Source organism: Condylura cristata, unplaced genomic scaffold, assembly GCF_000260355.1.
Source record: "Condylura cristata isolate star-nosed mole 26May11 unplaced genomic scaffold, ConCri1.0 scaffold00028, whole genome shotgun sequence".
NCBI lineage: Eukaryota > Metazoa > Chordata > Mammalia > Eulipotyphla > Talpidae > Condylura > Condylura cristata.
Window position 1 is genome coordinate 1,264,827 of NW_004567129.1, and position 19,377 is coordinate 1,284,203.

Consider the following 19,377-nt stretch of genomic DNA (forward strand, 5'->3'; position numbering starts at 1 on the left):
GAACAGACTGAGCTCAAGAATAAGCACATCTAAGCACAATTGACAAAGGTGCCAAGTCTGTTTTCTGGGAAAGGCTAGTGTCCACTAGATGTTACTGACCTGTGAAAAAACCAAGTGGAGCCTGAATAACACCACACACAAAAATTAACTCAAAATGATTGGCCTAAATCTGAGGTAAAACTACTAGAAAACATTAAGGAAAATTTTTATGACCTTGGATTTGGTGATGGAGTCTTACAGTAATAAAAATAGAAGAAAAAGATAAATTAGATTTTATGAAAATTGTAACATGTATAAGAAAGGACATTAGATAAAAAGCAAAAAGACAGGGCCCTCCCTGGTGGTGCAGCGGGTTAAAGCACTGCACTAAGACGCCTAAGCCACTTCCGCATGAGTTCGATCCCCACCTGCCCCGGAGGACATCCACATGGTGTGGCAGACCTCTCCTGACCCGCCCGCTGCTCCCCTCAGCAGTGTACTTCGTAGATCTACCTGTTCTGCTCCCCACTCTGTCCCTGGTGAACCCTCTCACCCTCCCCATCTCTGGCCTGTACCCCAGTTCTGTATGAATAAATAAATAAATCTTAAAAACAAAAAAAAAGCAAAAAGACAACCCAAGAGTGGGAGAAAATATTTGCAAGTCATAGATATTTAAATTTATATCTTTAAAAATTATAGAGGGTTTAATAACCAGAATATATAGTAATCTCTAACAACTTAACATAAAAAACAATTTAAAACTGAGCAAAAGGCTTGAAACAGTCGTTTTGCTAAAGAAGGTATGCAAACAGCCAATAAGCAAAGGAACATTTGCTCAGCATCATTAGTCATAAGAAGAGTGCAAATGAACACTGAAATGACATACCACTTCACACCTACTAGGAAGGCAACAGCAGTAATATAAATTTTGGCGATGATGTGGAGAAACTGAAAGCTTAGTACATTACTGGTAGGAATGCAAAATGGTACAGTGGCTATGTAAAATAGTTTTTGGTTCCTGATAAAGTTAAGCAGTTGCATGATGACCCAGCAATAACATTCTAGGTAGTACTTAAAAGATCTGAAAGCAGGAACTGAAAGAGATACTTTACGCCCATCATGTTCATTTCAGCATAATTCACAACTAAAGGTGAAAACAAACTCTCATTATTATTAACAGAGGAATGACTAATGAGAGAATAATCAAAAAGGAAATGAATGTTTTGATACCTGTAGAACCAGGTGGGTCCTGAAAACATCATGCAAAGTGAAACACACTAGACACAAAAGGACAAATACTGTTCTGATTCCACTTTTATGAGAGACCTACAATAGGCAAATTCATTGAGACAGAAGGTAGATGAGAATATCAAAGGCTGGGTAAGGGAGGAGTTTATATCATTTATTTTTGGGATGATTAAAAAGTTTTGTACGTAAAAAGTGGAGAAGGTTGCACAACAGAATGAGTGTAATTTATGCTACTGAATCGTACGCTACAAATCATTACATGGCAAATTTTTGTGTGAACATATTAACTACAATTTCAAATATACTAGGTTAGTGGTTGTGTGGGTTTGGGAAGGGAATGTCTTGGGTTTAATTAAAATATTTCAAAATTGGGATTATGGTCACAGTTTATCATCAGTTTGCTAAAACTCACTGAATTCTTTAAAGGGGAGACACTTCCACGGTATGTAAATTATATCTCAAAAATCATTAAATATTTGAAAGTATTAATTTAAGTAGCCTAACGTCAAAGGAACTATTCCTTAATTACTTACTACGTGTTTAGTATATGCCAATTCTTCCAGACACTGAAATTGTCATATGAAGTGTCATACTCTGTCTGAAAGGTAAGTGAGGAAAACACAAGTAAATAACCACAAGAGAATACTGGTATGTGCTAAAGAATCAGGTAGAGCAGGAGCAAACGGAATCAGTAAGTAATTAACTTAAAATTCCATATGACAATTGTCCAGTCAGTTAAGTCATTGGTTTATCTATCCAGCAACATTTCCAGAGAATCTACTACATGTCACATGCTGTGGTTAGTGTTAAAAATAACCATGAAGACCTGAAAGAGGAATAGGAATGAGGTGGATAAATACAAGAGGAAGGGGATTCAAGGCAAAGAGAATCCCATATACAAATCCTGGAAGGGAATTAGAAAGAGGTAGGATTATGTTTGGAGAATTGGAAAGGCTTGGTATAGGTATGTACAGAGAAGTCAGATCTAAGCATGCTGCGTGTGTCGCAGTGAAGACAGCACTGCTGCTTCGCTGGGCAGAGGGTTAGTAAGGGATTTTAGTATTTCAGATGTATTTTGTGTAGAAGTACCACTACAGAATGGAGAATGGTTTGAAGAGGTACAAGAATATATTACTGAAAGTCAGTAAGATAGGATAGAAATGAGTTAAAAGAATCATCCATGGCAAAGGACAGTTTTACGTCAGCTAAAGGAGATAAGACTCCATGGGATTTGATGGTTTTGAGTAGCAAGGAGGAGGAAAAATTTAGGTATTCTGAGAGCAGCAGGGGGAAAACAGAAAAAATGTATGGAAGGAAATATTTATGTACTAGGAACTCCATTCCAGAATCTCTATCATTTGAAACAAATTTAGTACAAATAGGACATAAAGCTATAAATAAATGGTCCAAAATATCCAATAACTATTACTATTGCCCCTAAAATATGCTATTTTATATTTATCACAAATCAAGCCATAATCTCACATTATACATAAGGGATAGTTGTAAGAGACCTTGAATAACTTACTCAGAACTGAAACTTATTAATTTTTAAAAAGATTTCTTTTATTTATTTATACATACAAGAACTGGGTACAGGCCAGAGTTGTGGGGGTGAGAGGATTCACCAGAGAGAGAGTGGGTAGCAGAACAAGCAGATTGACTGAAACACACTGCTGAGGGGAGCAGCGGGGGAAGACAGGAGAGGTCTGCTGTGCCATGTGGGTCAGCTCCCTGGTCAGGGATCAGACTTGTGTTACAGTATCTGTGGATAGTTTCACAGTGCTGAAACTTAACCCCTTGTGTCATCAGGGAAACCCCCAGAACTGAAATTTAAATTTAGATCTATGTGAAGTTAAAGTCTGTGACAAATTCTTAAGAACAAAATATACTAAGTGCTAATAGGTGAGTTGCAGTAGACTTAAAATAACATATAAATCATACTTATGTTATAAACTCTCAACCACTTTTAATAACTTTTTAAAAAAGTATCATTAATGATTTACTGGATTCCTATTTTTCTGCTCTATTCAATCATCATGAAAAAATATGCCATTGTTTAAAAACTGGCAGCTTATTTTTAAACAATTATAAATATAAAAACAGGAAACTGACATCCTTAGTACATGACAGACACAGCATATCTTTCAAAAGAAGACTATGAAATCTGATATCTATGATATAAAGCATAAACTCCTTAATTTAAAAGTATAAACTAGAAGATATAAAGCAATGAAGTATTTTTAGTGAAAATTTAAGAAAGAAATGTTTGAATAAATTTAGAGATATCATGGGTCTCTGATGATGTGCCACAACTTAAGAGTTTCCAAAAATTGACCATACAATAAGGATATATGGCTATAGAAGTAAGCAACTAGGGTAGAGAGAAAATCAAAATCAAAGGGCAGTCAAAGCATGTTTCTAGACAATCACCTCCCACACATATTTGGAAACCTAATAGTGGAATGACAAGGCATTAATAATAACTAGACATTTATTATACTTGACAAAGAAATATTCTGAAAAACTATCTTAATCTAGAAACTAGGACTGTCTCTATGAATTCTGGGTCATAAATACTAATGCTTCATTTTGAATTTTTCTGCAAGCCATAGCACTGTATGGGCTAGAGTTGAGATACACAGTCATACATCTGAGATGGATTATGACTTGGGAAAATGGTCAGATAGAATAAAAGCTCCACAAATAATAAGGGCAAAAAACTGAGAATGTGTAGGGAGCAGAAGGAAAAAGCTCACCAACAACACATAAGGTCCCCAAAACCAGAAACAGTGAGTAACAGAGCACTTTTGGTGACCATCTAAAAGGAGGATCACAGATTAAAGAACTAATTCAGAAGAGGGCTGTGCACTGTTTTCAGAACAATCTGTGAGGAAGAGCCAAGGGTCCTGTCCTGGCACTGCTGTTTCCCAGCTGTGTGTCCTTGGGCATTTCTTAAACTTGCTGAACTCCTAATAACACCTCTGTGTGATAAGGATAAATAATACTGCTCACCTTAGAGAGGTTTCAGAGGATTAAATGTAGAGTGCCTTTGGTAAGAGAGTTGCTGCTAAACAACAAGCCCCACCAACATTATAAACCATAAGCACCACCATTTGGAGTATCTAAAATTCTTAGATTTTAAAATGTCACCAATTAACAAAACCTTGACACATTCCTATTGAGCAAATTAAGAATACATTAGTTAAATGGGGTAACACAATGACAGCCTGGGGCACCTTATAAACACATAGTGTTCATTTGTTTTTATGTTTAACAGTGAATAAAAGTAGACTGATTTGTGATTGTGGAACAGAAAAGGAAAATGGGATTGCTTTGGGTAGGAATGAATTTCTAGACAAGGGCTCAGTAGCAAAAGGTGATTTCAGCCATTCATCCATCTACTATTTTTCCACACTCCACAATCCATCTCATCACTCAGCTCTTCAGTGGGTGAAGGTTAAGCACTGATGAATTCTATACTTACCTACTTCTAGGAAGTATCTTGGTTATTGCTTATCAATGGATAGGGCCTTGACACAAAATGCAAATACAGAGTTTTCCGATTGAAGAAGATGGGGTTGAAATGGAGAACTAAATTTTTTGAAATTGGAGTAGACTATTTAGGAGAGGATTGACACTAGAATCCTTAACTAATTCTCGAGTTTCCATACTGCTTTGACTGATAGTAAAGAATTGCTCTTGGGCACAATCTACCAGGGAGGGAATGACTATATTCCACTGTCCTCATTTTTTCCCAGGTTGTACATATCCCAAAGGTTTAAGGATAGGCAAGAGCTTGCAAGTATTACTATACTATGGAACTTAATAATAAAGAGAGAAATGCATAGCAAGTTCACAATGCACTTTTACGGGTTGCTCCACTTGTCATAGATCCATTCCTTAATTCAGACAGACAGAGAAGGGTCCTAATTAACTTGTGAGTTATAATAGATAAAATATTAAAAACATCACTTGCTAGATTACAAAAGAGCAGTGTCATAACATAAAACAATAACAGCCAAGATTCCCTGGTGCCCAAGGGGTTAAGTCTCAGCACTATGAAGCTATCAGCAGGAGTTCCATCTCTAGCCAGGAGCTGACCCACATGGCCTCAGCAGACCTCTCCTGCCTCACCTGCTGTTCCCCTCAGCAGTATATTTCAGTCAACTAGTCTTTATTGCTCCACACTCTCACTTGTGAATCCACTCACCCCGTTCTCACCCCATACCTCTGGCCTACAATCCAGCTCTTGTATGTCATTAAAATAAATAAATCTAAAAGAAACAAAAATAAAATAAAAAATAAAACAATAACATTCTACTGAATCTTAAAGTATTATAAAGATTAATTATAAGGGTTAATTATACATTAATAATATACATTAAAAGATTAAAAGAACACTGCTGTTCTGAGAATACAGTATATCACAGGTATAGTTATACTAAAACTCTCATCTAGAAAAGCAAGAATGTAGCCCATATAAATTTATACATAAAACCTTTGTGATTTAGGTTTCTAGATTTTCCTTATATTTGTATACTTCAAAGAAATGAAAACAGCCTGGTCTATTTTAAATGCCGAATATGTATAAAATCAAGACTCTGAAGTAGCAATTTTATGATTTGTATATAAATTACCATTTCTAATCAGAAAGTATTCAAAATATTTATTGGAATCACATCTGGTATCATGACTCAACAAGACAGATGCCTTGCAGTCCTTGCTAGAAAGGAGAAACTCAGGGACTAAGGACTTTTGCTATAACAACTACTGCACTCAGTCACCACAGAGATGGACTGGGGAGGAAGCAATAATGAACTGGACTTGCATTAGAAGAGTAAGAAATGTGTAAGTGCAAGTGCTTATGTGCCACATGGCAATGTGTGCACACACAGTATTTCATTTTATCAAATATAGTTTGATCTGTCTGTCTGTCTGTCATTCTATCTAATAGTGTTGTTTTTCTATGGTAGACCAGGGGCAGGGCAGATTAAGAAAGATAAGGATCCATCAGGTTAAGGGGAGAATTGTTTAAATTAGTTGCCTTTATATTCAAATCAACTGCTTACATTTGCAATAGGACATTAAGTATTTGAGCTTAATTCTAAAATATTAGTTTAATCAATTAGAATATTTTTCATTTACTTGTTCATTTAAAGTTATTAGTGTACTACTTACAGAGTGACCAGCACTTCTAAGATGTAGAAGTGAAAAAAAAAACACACACACACTGTGGAGCCCATTCTAGTAAGAGTACACAAATAGGATGCACAATATGCCTGATGGTTGTAAATAATATGGAGAAAAATAAGGAGAGAAAGGGGTAAGGAGTGTTGGGAGGAGGAGATACAACTTTAAATAGTGTTCAGGGAAGGAATCAGGGAAACAATAACTGATCATCATATTAAAATATGCTAAGCAACCAGAGCAGAGCAGTTCAAATAGTACACACTTAAAAAATATATTTTAAAAATGGAGCTACCATATGATACAGCAATTCCACTCCTAGGGATCAACCCAAGAAACATAAAAAACATTAATTCAAAAGGATATATGCACTCCTGTTTCACTCAGCTCTATTTACAATAGGAAAAACCTAGAAACCACCCAAATCTCCAAAATTAAGATGATTGGATCAAGAAGATGTGGTACATATATGCAATGGATTATTACTCAGCAATCAAAAGATAAACTCATGCCATTCACAGCAACATGGATGGAGCTAGAAGGCATCATGCTCAGTGAAGCAAGTAAGAGGAAAAGGAAGAATATTAAATGGTTTCACTTATAGGAGGACTATAAGAGAACCAAATGAAACATAGGGCAAAAGTTGTATTTTTATTATAATACAATACAAAACACAACACAATACAAACAAACAGATAATTATAAACCAAAGAAATCCTACAGGGGATGGGGAAGGAGAGGGATAGGAAGGAGGGAGGGAGGAACATGGGGGACTATGGCGATGAAGTGTGGGTGAGCTGGGGGTAGGGAAAGTAAACATTGTTTTAAAATTAACAAGAATGTAAATAGCGATATAATTAGTAAATTTAATTAACAAAATAAAAAGTATCTTATTTTGAAGAGATTGATCAATACCATATGTATGTTTTAGTACAGAACAGGAAAAGTGAATAATCATTATACTAAAAAATAGATTAAAATATTTAATTGAACCAATAAGTTTGCACCATAAAATTGAAAGGATATCTAAGTGTATTTCAAATTCCTTTAATCAGTACTAATTCCTTTAATCAGTATTTAACTGCATATTTTGTATACTAAGTATTTCATATTTGTTTTACTTAATCTGACTGGTGATGATGGAGCACTAGCAGTACATTTATGAGAGAATACTGTATATTCAAACATTTTTCTGTCTTAAAGGTTATTTTCAATCAGCTTTTAGATCCGTTTTCAGTGAAAAAATAAATAAGGCTACTTAACAAGAATGGCCAATATATTTATACGAACAAATGAACATACCAAAGTTCACTATTAAATCTCTGAATGAAAGGCAGCCTTAAATGACTTATGTAATGAGATTAACCCCAGATGGCGTAATACCTAGACCTTTCCCCTCTTTTAAAATATACACTCATGTGTCACTTAGAAATTTGGATATATTCTGATCAATGCATCATCATTTCACTGCTATGCAAACACTCTAGAGTATGAGTACACAAACCAAGATGGTGTAGCCTACTATGCACTTAGGCTATGTGAGAGAACACACTGTTCCTAGCTACACACCTGGACAGCAGTTACTGTGGAACACGGCAAGAGTAACACAATGGCACACGGGATTAAAGAGCAGCACTACAAAGCTATTCTCAGCCACTGTAGCACTAGTTTGAACCCCGGCCAGGGAGCTGACCCACATGGTGCGGCAGAGCTCTCCTGTCTTGCCTGCTGTTCCCCTCAGCAGTCTATTTGAGTCCATCTACCTGTTCTGCTCCCCACTATGTCTCTGGTGAACCCCCTCATCCCTGGCACCTCTGGTTTGTACCCCAGTTCTTGTATACATAAATCAATCTTTAAAAAAAAAAAAAGGTGCAGTGAAAACACTGTATGAATGACAAAGAATGTATACATGCATAATGCACTTAATCACTGGCCTTCCCTAGACTGAAGCTAATTGGAGTGATGAAGTGGTGAGGAAAGAGTGGCCTGGGACATTACAGCACACTACCATGGACTTTTAAGGGCACTGTGCACTTATCTAGAGTATTCTTTCTCTTTTTCAATAATAAATTAATCTTAATTTAATGTAATGGTTTCCTTTGTAACTTAAAATTGTTAGTCTTTTGTAATAATAACATTAGCTTAAAAACAAATGGTGAAGGGTATGAATGAGTTTGCAAATACTAGATATCACCTACGATAAATGCTGAAAGGAACAGTCCTATCTAAATTAAAGAGGTAGAGATCCACAAAAAAAAAAAAAAAAATAAGCAAACAGTAGTACCTCAAAGCTTAAGATGGCAGTGATAAAACCCCATATGTCAATGATCACCCTGAAATGTCAATGGAACTGAATTATAAGAAGGGCCAGTTGGAAGAGAAACAAAAACTAAACTCAATGTTCTTTGTCTTCAAGAGATCCACCTAAGCTTCACAGATAAAAACAAATGCAAAGTCAATGGTGGGAAAACTCCTGCAAGCAAATGGCACTCTTAAAAAGGCAGGCATAGCCATACTGATATAGATAAAATAAAACTCCCAGATAAAAATTGTAACAAAAGGGCCCTCCCTGGTGGTGCAGCGGGTTAAAGCACAGCACTAAGAAGCTAAAACCACTTCCGCATGAGTTCGATTCCTGCCTGCCCCGGAGGTGACCACATGGCGTGGCAGACCTCTCCTGACCTGCCCGCTGCTCCCCTCAGCAGTGTACTTCGTCGATCTGCCTGTTCTGCTCCCCACTCTGTCTCTGGTGAAGCCTCTCGCTGCTCCTGAGCCTCTGGCCTGTACCCCATTTTAGTATGCACAAATAAATAAATCTTAAAAAAAAAATTGTAACAAAAGAATGGAACAGACATTATATAATGGTAAGGGACAAATAAACTAGGGGTATATATTACTCATCAACATATATGTACCAAAGTAGCAGCAAAATATAGAAAAGAATAAACTAAACAGATAATTGCCATAAAGCAATAGTCATAAGGGACTTCAACATTCTTCTGACATCGATGAACTGATTACCAGACAGAAAACCAATAAGGAAGCAATAGAGTTTAAGTAAGACATTAGACTAGATGGCTGTATTAATATTTTTTTCTTTGTGTGTGTGTGTGGGGGCGGGGGGGGGTGGTTGTGAGAGAGAATTCACCAGAGATAGAGCGGGAAGCAGAATAGTGAGCAGTGGACAAAAGGAGAGGTCTACTATGCCCTATGCAGGTCGGCCCCTGGCTGGGGATAGAGCTCAGGCGATGGTGGTGACAGCACTGAAAGTTAACCTGTACCCACCTGGGGGGGGGGCGGGGAGGGCCCATACTAAGTATTTATAGAGCACTGCATGAAAAAAATGAAGAAAAAAAAAAAAGCTAAGCACACATTTATTTTCAATGTCTATGAAAATTCTTAAATATAGATTACATGTTGGGTCACAAAATAGATGTCAGTATATTCAACAAGATCAAATTATATCAAATATTATCTTTGATCACAATAGTTTCAAACTAGAAATCAACCACAAAAAGAAAAGTACGGGAAAAAACACTGACATGTGAAGACTGAACAATATGTGGCTGAATTACTACTGGATTATGAGGAAACTAGAACTACCTAGAGAAAAGGGACTATGAAGCTGTAATAGAAGAAAACTCTGGAACATTCAAAAGTAGTACTAAAAGGAAAGGAGTAAGGACAAGAAACAAGAAGAGATCAAATATATCTAACCTTATGTTTTAAGGAACTAGGAAAATAACAAATGAAACTAAAAGCAGCAGAAGGAAGGAGTAATACTGTGATTTACGATGCCTTCTTCTGGAATATGTTCTGAAGGAGGCTCTTGCGGTATCACTCTTTTCAGAAATATGTATATGCTACATTACTTGTTATTTGCTTTCCCATCATACATTTGCTTGTAAGCAGATAACACACCGTGAACATTTCTATCAACAAAAGCATTTTGGTGTTGGGGTCCATATTTTCAACTTTTTAAGGTGTTAATTGATGTCTACAAAGCCTTTTGGTAAACCCTTCACTTTAAATTTCTTTGGATTTTCATTTCTTCTCTTTCCTTGAATTTCCTTTCCTCTTCTCTTCTTCAGCTATCTGTTTCTTTTCTAGTTACAACAATTCCTCATGAGTCAATTCCTCAGGAATAGCTTCTCGGACTCTCCTTGTCATCAGCATTCACACCCAGGTTAAAACTGTTTGCTATTTAGCCACAGTCACGTTGATTTTTGAGTCTCCTAGTTCTTGACAAATCCTCTGGAGTCATGGATGAATTCCTTGAGTATCTTCTTGCAGATGACAGGCATATCGCAGTCTGAGCCCAAGCAATGTTCTTGATGCAGTTATAGATATTGTAATATACGGATTTACATGTCTTCTTAGTATCTTCCCAGTTGCAGCAACAGTCTGGGCAAAGGTCTTTCTCAAGCAGTGGCCTTAAAAGTGGCTATAACTCCTTGACCCACTGCACAGATCAAGGAGGTGGTTTTTGTAGGGAGAAATACCATTTTGATACTGACATGAAAATCACCAAGAAGGGTGTCCAACATTACCGACACTAAACACATATTTAAAGGTATGTTACTATTCTCCAAATAGTACTTCTCTACTTTGCTGGCTCAGCAACTCAGGAGAACATCTTAGCAGAGCTGGGTTGTCCATGGCTTCTTACTAGTCCTGTAGTACACTGGCAGTGTGTGCTTACTGATGCACTTGAACGTCTTGGGCTTCTCACTATGCCAGGTCACAATGGGTTTTAATTTGTAGCCTTCAGCCCCAAACAAGACTGTTAGCCTGTCTTTAAAAGCCTGGAAATCTGGCATTAACTTGGCTACTTATGGATGAAAGTGTTTTCAGACATATTTCTAGAATAGGGAGATTTCATCCACTTTGAAAATTTGCTCTGGAAAGTAATTTTCTCCACAATCAGAATTTTCAAAAAATTTTCAGTTGCCTCTACATTAGCACTCACAAACCCACTTTCACATTACATTACAAATAAGATTTTCTTGAGTTGGTTATACCACTCAGAGCTAGCAGTATGTTAAACAGTGTAGTAGGGGTCTAGTCTTTTATTTCCAAATGGCAAACAACATTTTTTTTTGCTTTGGTTATGATTATCATTGTGCTGAGAGGGATATGCTCTGTTTCTTCTTTAATTCAGGCCAATAGGAGTTTTCCCATAGAAGATAAAGGCCCTTCTCAAATTTTTGTTAGTCTCATTGCTTTCAAAGAGACAGATCCTTCAACAGCATCTGTCATTCTGTTCTAAATCTAAGATTACAGCCATGGTGGGATAGGACATGCCTGCCTGAGGAGCAATAACCACTACAGATTTTCTACTTTTACAATACTTAATCTCTTTTAATTTAATTTCTAGGTCAATCCATCATCATGTCTTCTTACTGACAACATTAGCAGTGGGTTTTGTATGAGGAAGGGCTATGATGAACAAAGCAACAAAAGGTTAAATCAATCACAAGGAAAAGTTATGCTATCGAAAGATGTAGTAAACACAATTTATGAAGCTCCTACTGGTATAAATGATGTCACTAGGCAACAAGAATACTGGAATCCACTGGGACATATGTGACGCATCTGCAGTCCCTGCTTGCTGACCAAATGTCACTATGACGCATGACTATCATCATCCTCTATCTACTTTCGGCATTTGATCTAAAAAAAATTCCTTTGTCAAAGAACTCTCTTTGTAAACATTCTATTACCCATTAGCATTAAGGCTGAATATAAAAATCTAAATTTCCATATGTGGCTCATTTGATTTACTTTTATCTCCAGATGAAATACTACCAAGAAACAATTTTATCATATCAGATTAGTATCAAATACAGCTAATTATAGAATAAGAGGATGAATAACCACAGTATTATTAAAAAGTGAGCATTTCAGTTGCACCAAGGCTAATTTGGAATTAAAATCTAAATTTTTGCCAAGCACCACAAAGACTTCATAAAAGAACTGACTATGGGGTTTCCCTCTGTTTCTCTTTCACATTAATGAACAGCATTATTATCTACTATTCTAGGGAATGGGGATACTTGACTAAGATTTCACCTCAGTTATCAGTGATACCATTTTTAGGGGGTGTTTTATTTCCAATGTGTTAATAATTTTCACGAATAGCAAAGTTTTCCATTTTTACTAGTTCTTTTATTTTTATAAGATTATTTGGGAGAACTGATTGACAATCCATGCTTGACCAACATACTGGTATTCTTTCTTTCCTTTAAGAATAAGATGTGATACCTTGTGATGATCTGATACCTAAGAGTCAGCATCAGATTTGGGGATGCGAATATATATTACAAGATATAAAATATGCTTCAATCTATAAAAATTGCTGAGATGCCATAAGGAACAGGCAAGGTGTTTTGTGGAAGAATAAAGAAAATCTGTATGAGAATAAGCAGTCATCCTTTCAAAAATAACACTGATAAATGATGAAAAAGAGTCATCTATATTTTGGAAGTTTCTAGCCAACATGAACTTGATTTAATGTGTACAACCTATGGCAAACAAAAATCCATATATCTTCATGTGGCAAACTTATAAAAAATGTTACTTTTCTTTGGCATTAATATATAAATAAAAAATGGTTTTTAATTGTCAAGGTTTTGACTTTATTTTGTATTTTACTTCTGCAAACATAAGTCCGGTAAGTTCAAACTATAATTTGAACATGTTGTAAATTTCTCTATTGTATTAAGGAACTGACTACATGTCATGTATAATATACTAGATAGGCATTTTTAAATATCTATAATGCTTACAAAGATTCTAAGGTTATTTTATGATATGTGAAATTAATATGGCTAGGTCAGAGAAAGGAGGAGAATTTGAAGAAGTTTGAAGGAGGAGAAAGGCAATCTTACCAAAGTCTGCAAATGCTGACTGTCCAACTACCATCATATTTTGAGGTTTTTCAAACACAGTACTGAGTGAAAAATTTCCATCCTGTTAAAGGCAAAAAATATTGAGTAAGATGATATAATCCATTCATTTGTTAACTGAAACAGAGTATTTCAACTGAAGCAGGAGAGTAAATAACTTAAGGCTTTTGTTTCTTTTTATTCAACTTCCTGTTCTATCACAAAACAGAAGAAACCCCTGAGTTGATGAAGAGGTTGCTGCCAGTTCTAGCAGGAAATCCTAGTCATCATCATTTCGACTGCTATCTTCTAGTTTCAAGTACCACGGAAGGTTTGGGAATATAAAGGAGAAAAAGATTCCGTTGGGGACAATTAATAAAAGGTATTGGAATAAGGTGAGAATTATACTGATCCCTAAAGGGCCAATTCATTATCAACTCAAGTCTGTGTATCAGTGAGAAAGTAAGCAAAGGATTACAACAGCTGCCTGGTACTAATCAGCGATAGGAAAGCTGAACGAGAGGGGCACACACTGGAGAGCCCTCATTTCAGTTACCTTTTCAAAACGGAGCAGTGTACACGTACAAAAACAATGTGCATTTCTTTATATTATTGCCTTTCCTTCCTACTTTTAGATTTCTAACACAAGAAATTAAAACCAAAACACTGAATTTGTAACTTTGAACATTCAGGTTTTTTTTTTTTTTAAAAAGATTTATTTATTTATTCATATAGAACTGGGGTACAGGCCAGAGATGCGGAGGGTGAGAGGATTCACCAGAGACAGAGTGGGAGGCAGAACAGGCAGATCGACGAAGTACACTGCTGAGGCGAGCAGCGGGCGGGTCAGGAGAGGTCTGCCACGCCATGTGGTCTCCTCCGGGGGCAGGCGGGAATCGAACTCATGCAGAAGTGGCTTAAGCTTCTCAGTGCAGTGCTTTAACCCGCTGCGCCACCAGGGAGGGCCTCATTCAGGTTTTTTTTAAAGATTTATTTATTTATGTATACAAGAACTGGGGTACAGGCCAGAGGTGGGGTGGAGTGGGGTGACAGGATTCATCAGAGACAGAGTGAGGAAGAGAACAGGTAGACTGACTGAAAAACACTGCTGAGGGGAGCAGTGGCTGCGACAGCAGAGGTCCGCTACACCATGTGGGCCACTTCCCTGGCCAGGGATTGAACTCACACTGCAGTGGTTATGGATAGCTTCATAGTGCTGTGACTTAACCCCCTGAGCCACCAGAGAGGCCCTGAGCATTGTTTTTTACAGACTTCTTATCAATGGTATCTCCATTCACTATTTGACATACTGACTCTGATCCCTACATTATACTGGATACCCATATATTTAACACTTTAAAATATTTTTCTCTTTTTCTTCCTTTAAGGTTACTGTAGTCCTACAAGTTAATTTTCTAAGAAATCATTTCTGACATTTACAGAGAAAAGCATTTCTACTTTGAAAGCACAAAATTCAAATACTTAAGGACCATGAGTAACTAAGATTTATCTTGTGACAGGCAATTTTCCAACCACTTTAACATTCCATTATCCACATGCAGCAACATGTTCCCCTTACCACTACTAAAGTATCAGATGTACTTTTTGAATGATTTTTCCATAGAAAAATCTTATTTATATAACTGCTTTAAATCTAAGGATTCCCCTTCAGTCTTACTGAACTACTGAAATTACATTAGAAAAGTACTGAAGTTGATAAATGTCTGACTGAAATGTCAAGTGCTTTTACATTTTGGAGAGATCACAGCATTGAGTACTGCATGGACGTAATGTTTTTTGAATGAATGGAAAAATCTCTTAAAATACATCAGCATCAGACAACACAAAGCTGAAAAACAACCCTTTATACTGATTCATATGAACAAATTACCCCACTGAAGTCCTTTTAAACTTAGTAAATATACCAAGAAATGTTTCCAGATATAATCTCATGATGCATCTCCATCAAAAAACACTGCTCACTACCCAGGTGACAGCCTCCCATGTCCAATATACTCCATTCAAAGTAAGCCTCAAAAGAAGAGCAATACCTTCTAATTGCTAGAAAAGGAGAATATATTCTTACTACACTGAGAGGATACAGAATACATACATGACACAACTGCTGAAATAAAGTACATTTTTGCTACAGTGATACAATGAGGAATACATTCATTACATATACAACATAATTTGGGGGAAAAAACTTAATTTAAATTTAACTTTCCATTGTTGTCATTACTTGGCTATTTATTCCACAAGGAAATAACTGAATTTCAGATTAGTGTGATGTATATATTTAGTATTTGAGAAAAATGATTTAATACATTTTATTACCGATATGTTTTTAAGTTTATTATATAACACATTTTAAAGTGGTAGAACTACGGTTATCTCTCAAAATGAAGCTGTCATGTATCGATTTTAATGAAGGAAAGAAAAAACGATATCCTTATATTGAGAAAAGAACAACCTGGCAGAAAAGATACTAGGTGTAGATGACAGGAGCTCTGGTTTTGCACCTTGATAAACTGTATCATATGTGAATGAACAGTCACTTGCTGTTTTGGGTTTCAGTCTTCAACTGTTAGAAGAACATAGAAGTATTATTTACTTGTGGGGCTTAGGAAAGGAACAAAGGAATGAGATGTAGGTAGTGTTCTGCACTAATTCATAAGGATACGAGAAACCCTATGTTCAGCACTACTTACAGTAGGCAAGTTATGGAAACAACCTAAGTATCCTAGAACAGAGGAACACCGTAAGAAGATGTGGTGGTATATATACCAAAGCAGAATGCTACACATCCTAAAAAGGATGAACTCTTGCCATTTCCAAAATAGTGCATGGAACTGGAGGGGATTATGCGAAGCATAATAAGCCAGAGGAGAAAAACTAATACCAGATGGTTTCAATCATATATGGAATAAGAAGAAACAACAACAAAAGAAGATAAGACAAAATAAACCAAAAATTAACCCTAAAAAATCTGAATTGAGATTAGAATTGAGAGGGAAGAGGAGAATGTGGAGAAAGAAATGAGGGGGCATCCAATAGGCCATGGTAGAGGACAGTGGTAACTTGGTGGTGGGTGTGGGGTGGTAACATGCATCAGAAGCGGTCTGAGCCAACACATGTGAATCATACACAGTGTTATAAACCAACGTTACCTTAAAAAATGAAGATACAAATATATATATTATATATATATACATATACACATGATACACATAATCCCCATAACAATACATGTGTGTGTATATATAGATATATATATCATACAAAATGTTCTGTCAAGTTATCAGACTTCCCAGACAGTTATATATTTTATAAGGGTAGTTCTGTGCTTATGATCTACAAGTACTTTTTCATGAGTTATTATTTGAGACTCATCCTTTCCTCTGTTTACTTTAGGTGCTGTTTTCACTGGCCTTTTTTAATGTCTTACAATTCAAAGTTAGGCCAATTCCCTAGGGGTTCAGCTGCATCTACATCCTTTACTTGGTTTTGGTCTATTTGGTTTCTGTAACTTTTGTACAATGATTTAAGAGAAGAAGTTTTGATATGTATGTCTAGTTCAACTCTCAGCTTCCCTGCTTGCTAGCCCTGAGGTCTAAACTAAGCAATCTATTTACTTATCTCTAAAACGTTCTTTTATAAGGGTTTTGTGAATATTAGTGAGACAAATCACACATATAGTACTCCTTACAGGGTATGCACAAAGTATGTATTTAAAATTAGTTTGGTAATATTCAGTATTGTTAATGTTACTAGCAATGCTATTAACTATTCCTATTTCTGCTATCACAATTAGTACACACATTGCGTTAGCTGTGGATAGAGGGACCACAAGTGCTCTGTTGTTACAAATATCTTTCCCTGGATCACTGTCTATACTTTGGTGAGTGTGTTTTAAATTTTAATATTGAAACTATCATATATCTAATGTTTAAAAATTAGGATTCAGTATAAAAACGACTACTTTCAGTCTACATATTTATTCATATAAAACAATGGCCCTCAAACGAAGATAATCTTGTCATGCAGGTACATTGCCCAAAGTCTGGAGATATTTATGCATATCACAACTGTGGGGAGTCTACTGACATCTAGAGAGCAGAGTCAAAAGCACCCTATGGTACACAGGACGGCTCTCCTCAAAAAAAAGAATAATCTGGTTCACACATGAAAGCAACTGTGTCAGGCTGAAGAGTTTTGACATATGGGATTGTAGGCAATGTCCAAGGGTCCAGGTTGGACCAGTCTGTCTGGCCAGCATTTTCTTAATACTTGCCCTTCTTGACATTTATGCACTCTCTTCATTGGCTTCTAGACCCACATTTTAAACTAATTCCTTGATATGTGTCTTATCTAAAAATTTTTCCTGCCCCCAATAATACCCTTTTTTTGTCGTTTCTATTTCTATTACTGGTCACAAGCTAAAAACACAAGCTACCCTTGAATTAATGGTTATCTGTCCTTTCTTGTTCATTTCCAGCTGTTTATTCCTGTAATCATTTATCACTTTCCCAGGTTACAGAAATTTTACCTGAGTTACCTATCCATCTCCAGATTTTTCATACAAACCTATCTGCATGCAGAAGCTAAGTTAACTGCTCTACTAATTTCACTGTTAGTCCTAAAATCTTTAAAATTTTCAAAGATCATATTATTTATTTTAGATGTCAAGATCTTTGCTAAGTTTGTTTAAACCAATTCTTCTAAAGTTACCTTCTAGTATCTTGTTATGTCCTGGCCCAACCAGACACCTCCTACTGTACTAGACATTTTCAGTACCACTCCTTTCTTGAAGGCATCCCTAATGAACCTAGGGAGACTTACTGGAAGCGACTGCTCTGTCTTTAACTCCTTGGAGCATGAGGTTTGTACCCCTTCTCATAACTGCCAGAATTACCCATGCCCACATCTGAGCCCTCCCTCTGGCCTTTAAGTTCTATTCACACTGCTGTATCTATCTCCCAAAGCACATACCATGGGGCTGCATGTATTAACCGACATCGACAAAAATATGTTGAAGTTGTATTCTTCTACTAGCTAATATGGATTTAGGGCTCCATGTTTCTGGTCATTTAGCATATTACTGCAAACCATTTGCCCAATCTCTTCTTGAAATTGATCTGCATTCTATCTGTACTTTAAATGAACTAGTTTACAGTCTCCATAATTTGTAATAATACCTTATTATTAAATTGGGTTCCTTACTGATTCTGCTTTCATATAGCAAGGATAAATCTTGGTCGCCATTGTTTATTAATCTTCTTTAAAGAAAACAATAATAAAGATAAAAAGATAACAATCAAAATCTAGTTTCTTCATTCTCCTATTGAGTTGCTCTATTTTATGATCTTTAAATCACCCTAGGTTGACAAACATTTTATATTTAAAAGTGTTTCATAATTTCTTTTTCTCCCAAAGGAAAAAATATCACAAGCTTTATTAAGCTGTTAAATAAAACAGTCAGCAGAATTGGGGAACTCTAAATGAAATAAAGAAATTCAGAAATGTAAAAATGTTAACTTTTATGAAAGGTGAAACGGTGGTCTGATGTGGATGCCTCTGCACCACCTGCCTGCCACCGCATGGTCCAGGCGCTAAAGAGGAGGGAGGAGGCCGTGGTGCCTCAGAAGCCTCCAGATCGCGACTCGTTCAACTTTGCCTGCTCTATACACGTGGAGTCGTAACATCGAATTCCCCACGGATCCAGGGGTTTGGAGCCCAGAGAAGAGGTAGGTGACAGCTTTTAACCGTGAACGTGGCTGATTAAATTTCTCTGGCTATCCTCTCCCAAGCTGCTACGCATTTTATACAGTATTTCATAATTTTATATAAACATTGTATTCATTTGTAATTAAGCTTCTCTACAGATCGATATAAGCTAGTAAATCAAATGATTATTTTATTTTATTATTTTTAATAACTTAAGATTTACTTAAATTTTTGTCTTTTCTTTCCTTTTTTTTTTAATTTTTTTTTTAAGATTTATTTATTTATTCATACAGAACTGGGGTATAGGCCAGAGATGCGGAGGGTGAGAGAGTTCACCAGAGACAGA

At 36.2% G+C, this 19,377-nt stretch overlaps 1 protein-coding gene across 1 annotated transcript in view; it reads right to left on the reverse strand.

Moving 5' to 3' along the window:
* The window catches only part of ITFG1 (integrin alpha FG-GAP repeat containing 1), a 216,559-nt gene that overhangs the window by 117,586 nt on the left and 79,596 nt on the right, over positions 1–19,377 (reverse strand). Inside the window, exon 8 of the mRNA XM_004690317.2 lies at positions 13,308–13,389. Within this exon, the coding sequence (XP_004690374.1) occupies positions 13,308–13,389 (82 nt within the window). The remainder of the gene's footprint in view (positions 1–13,307; positions 13,390–19,377) is intronic.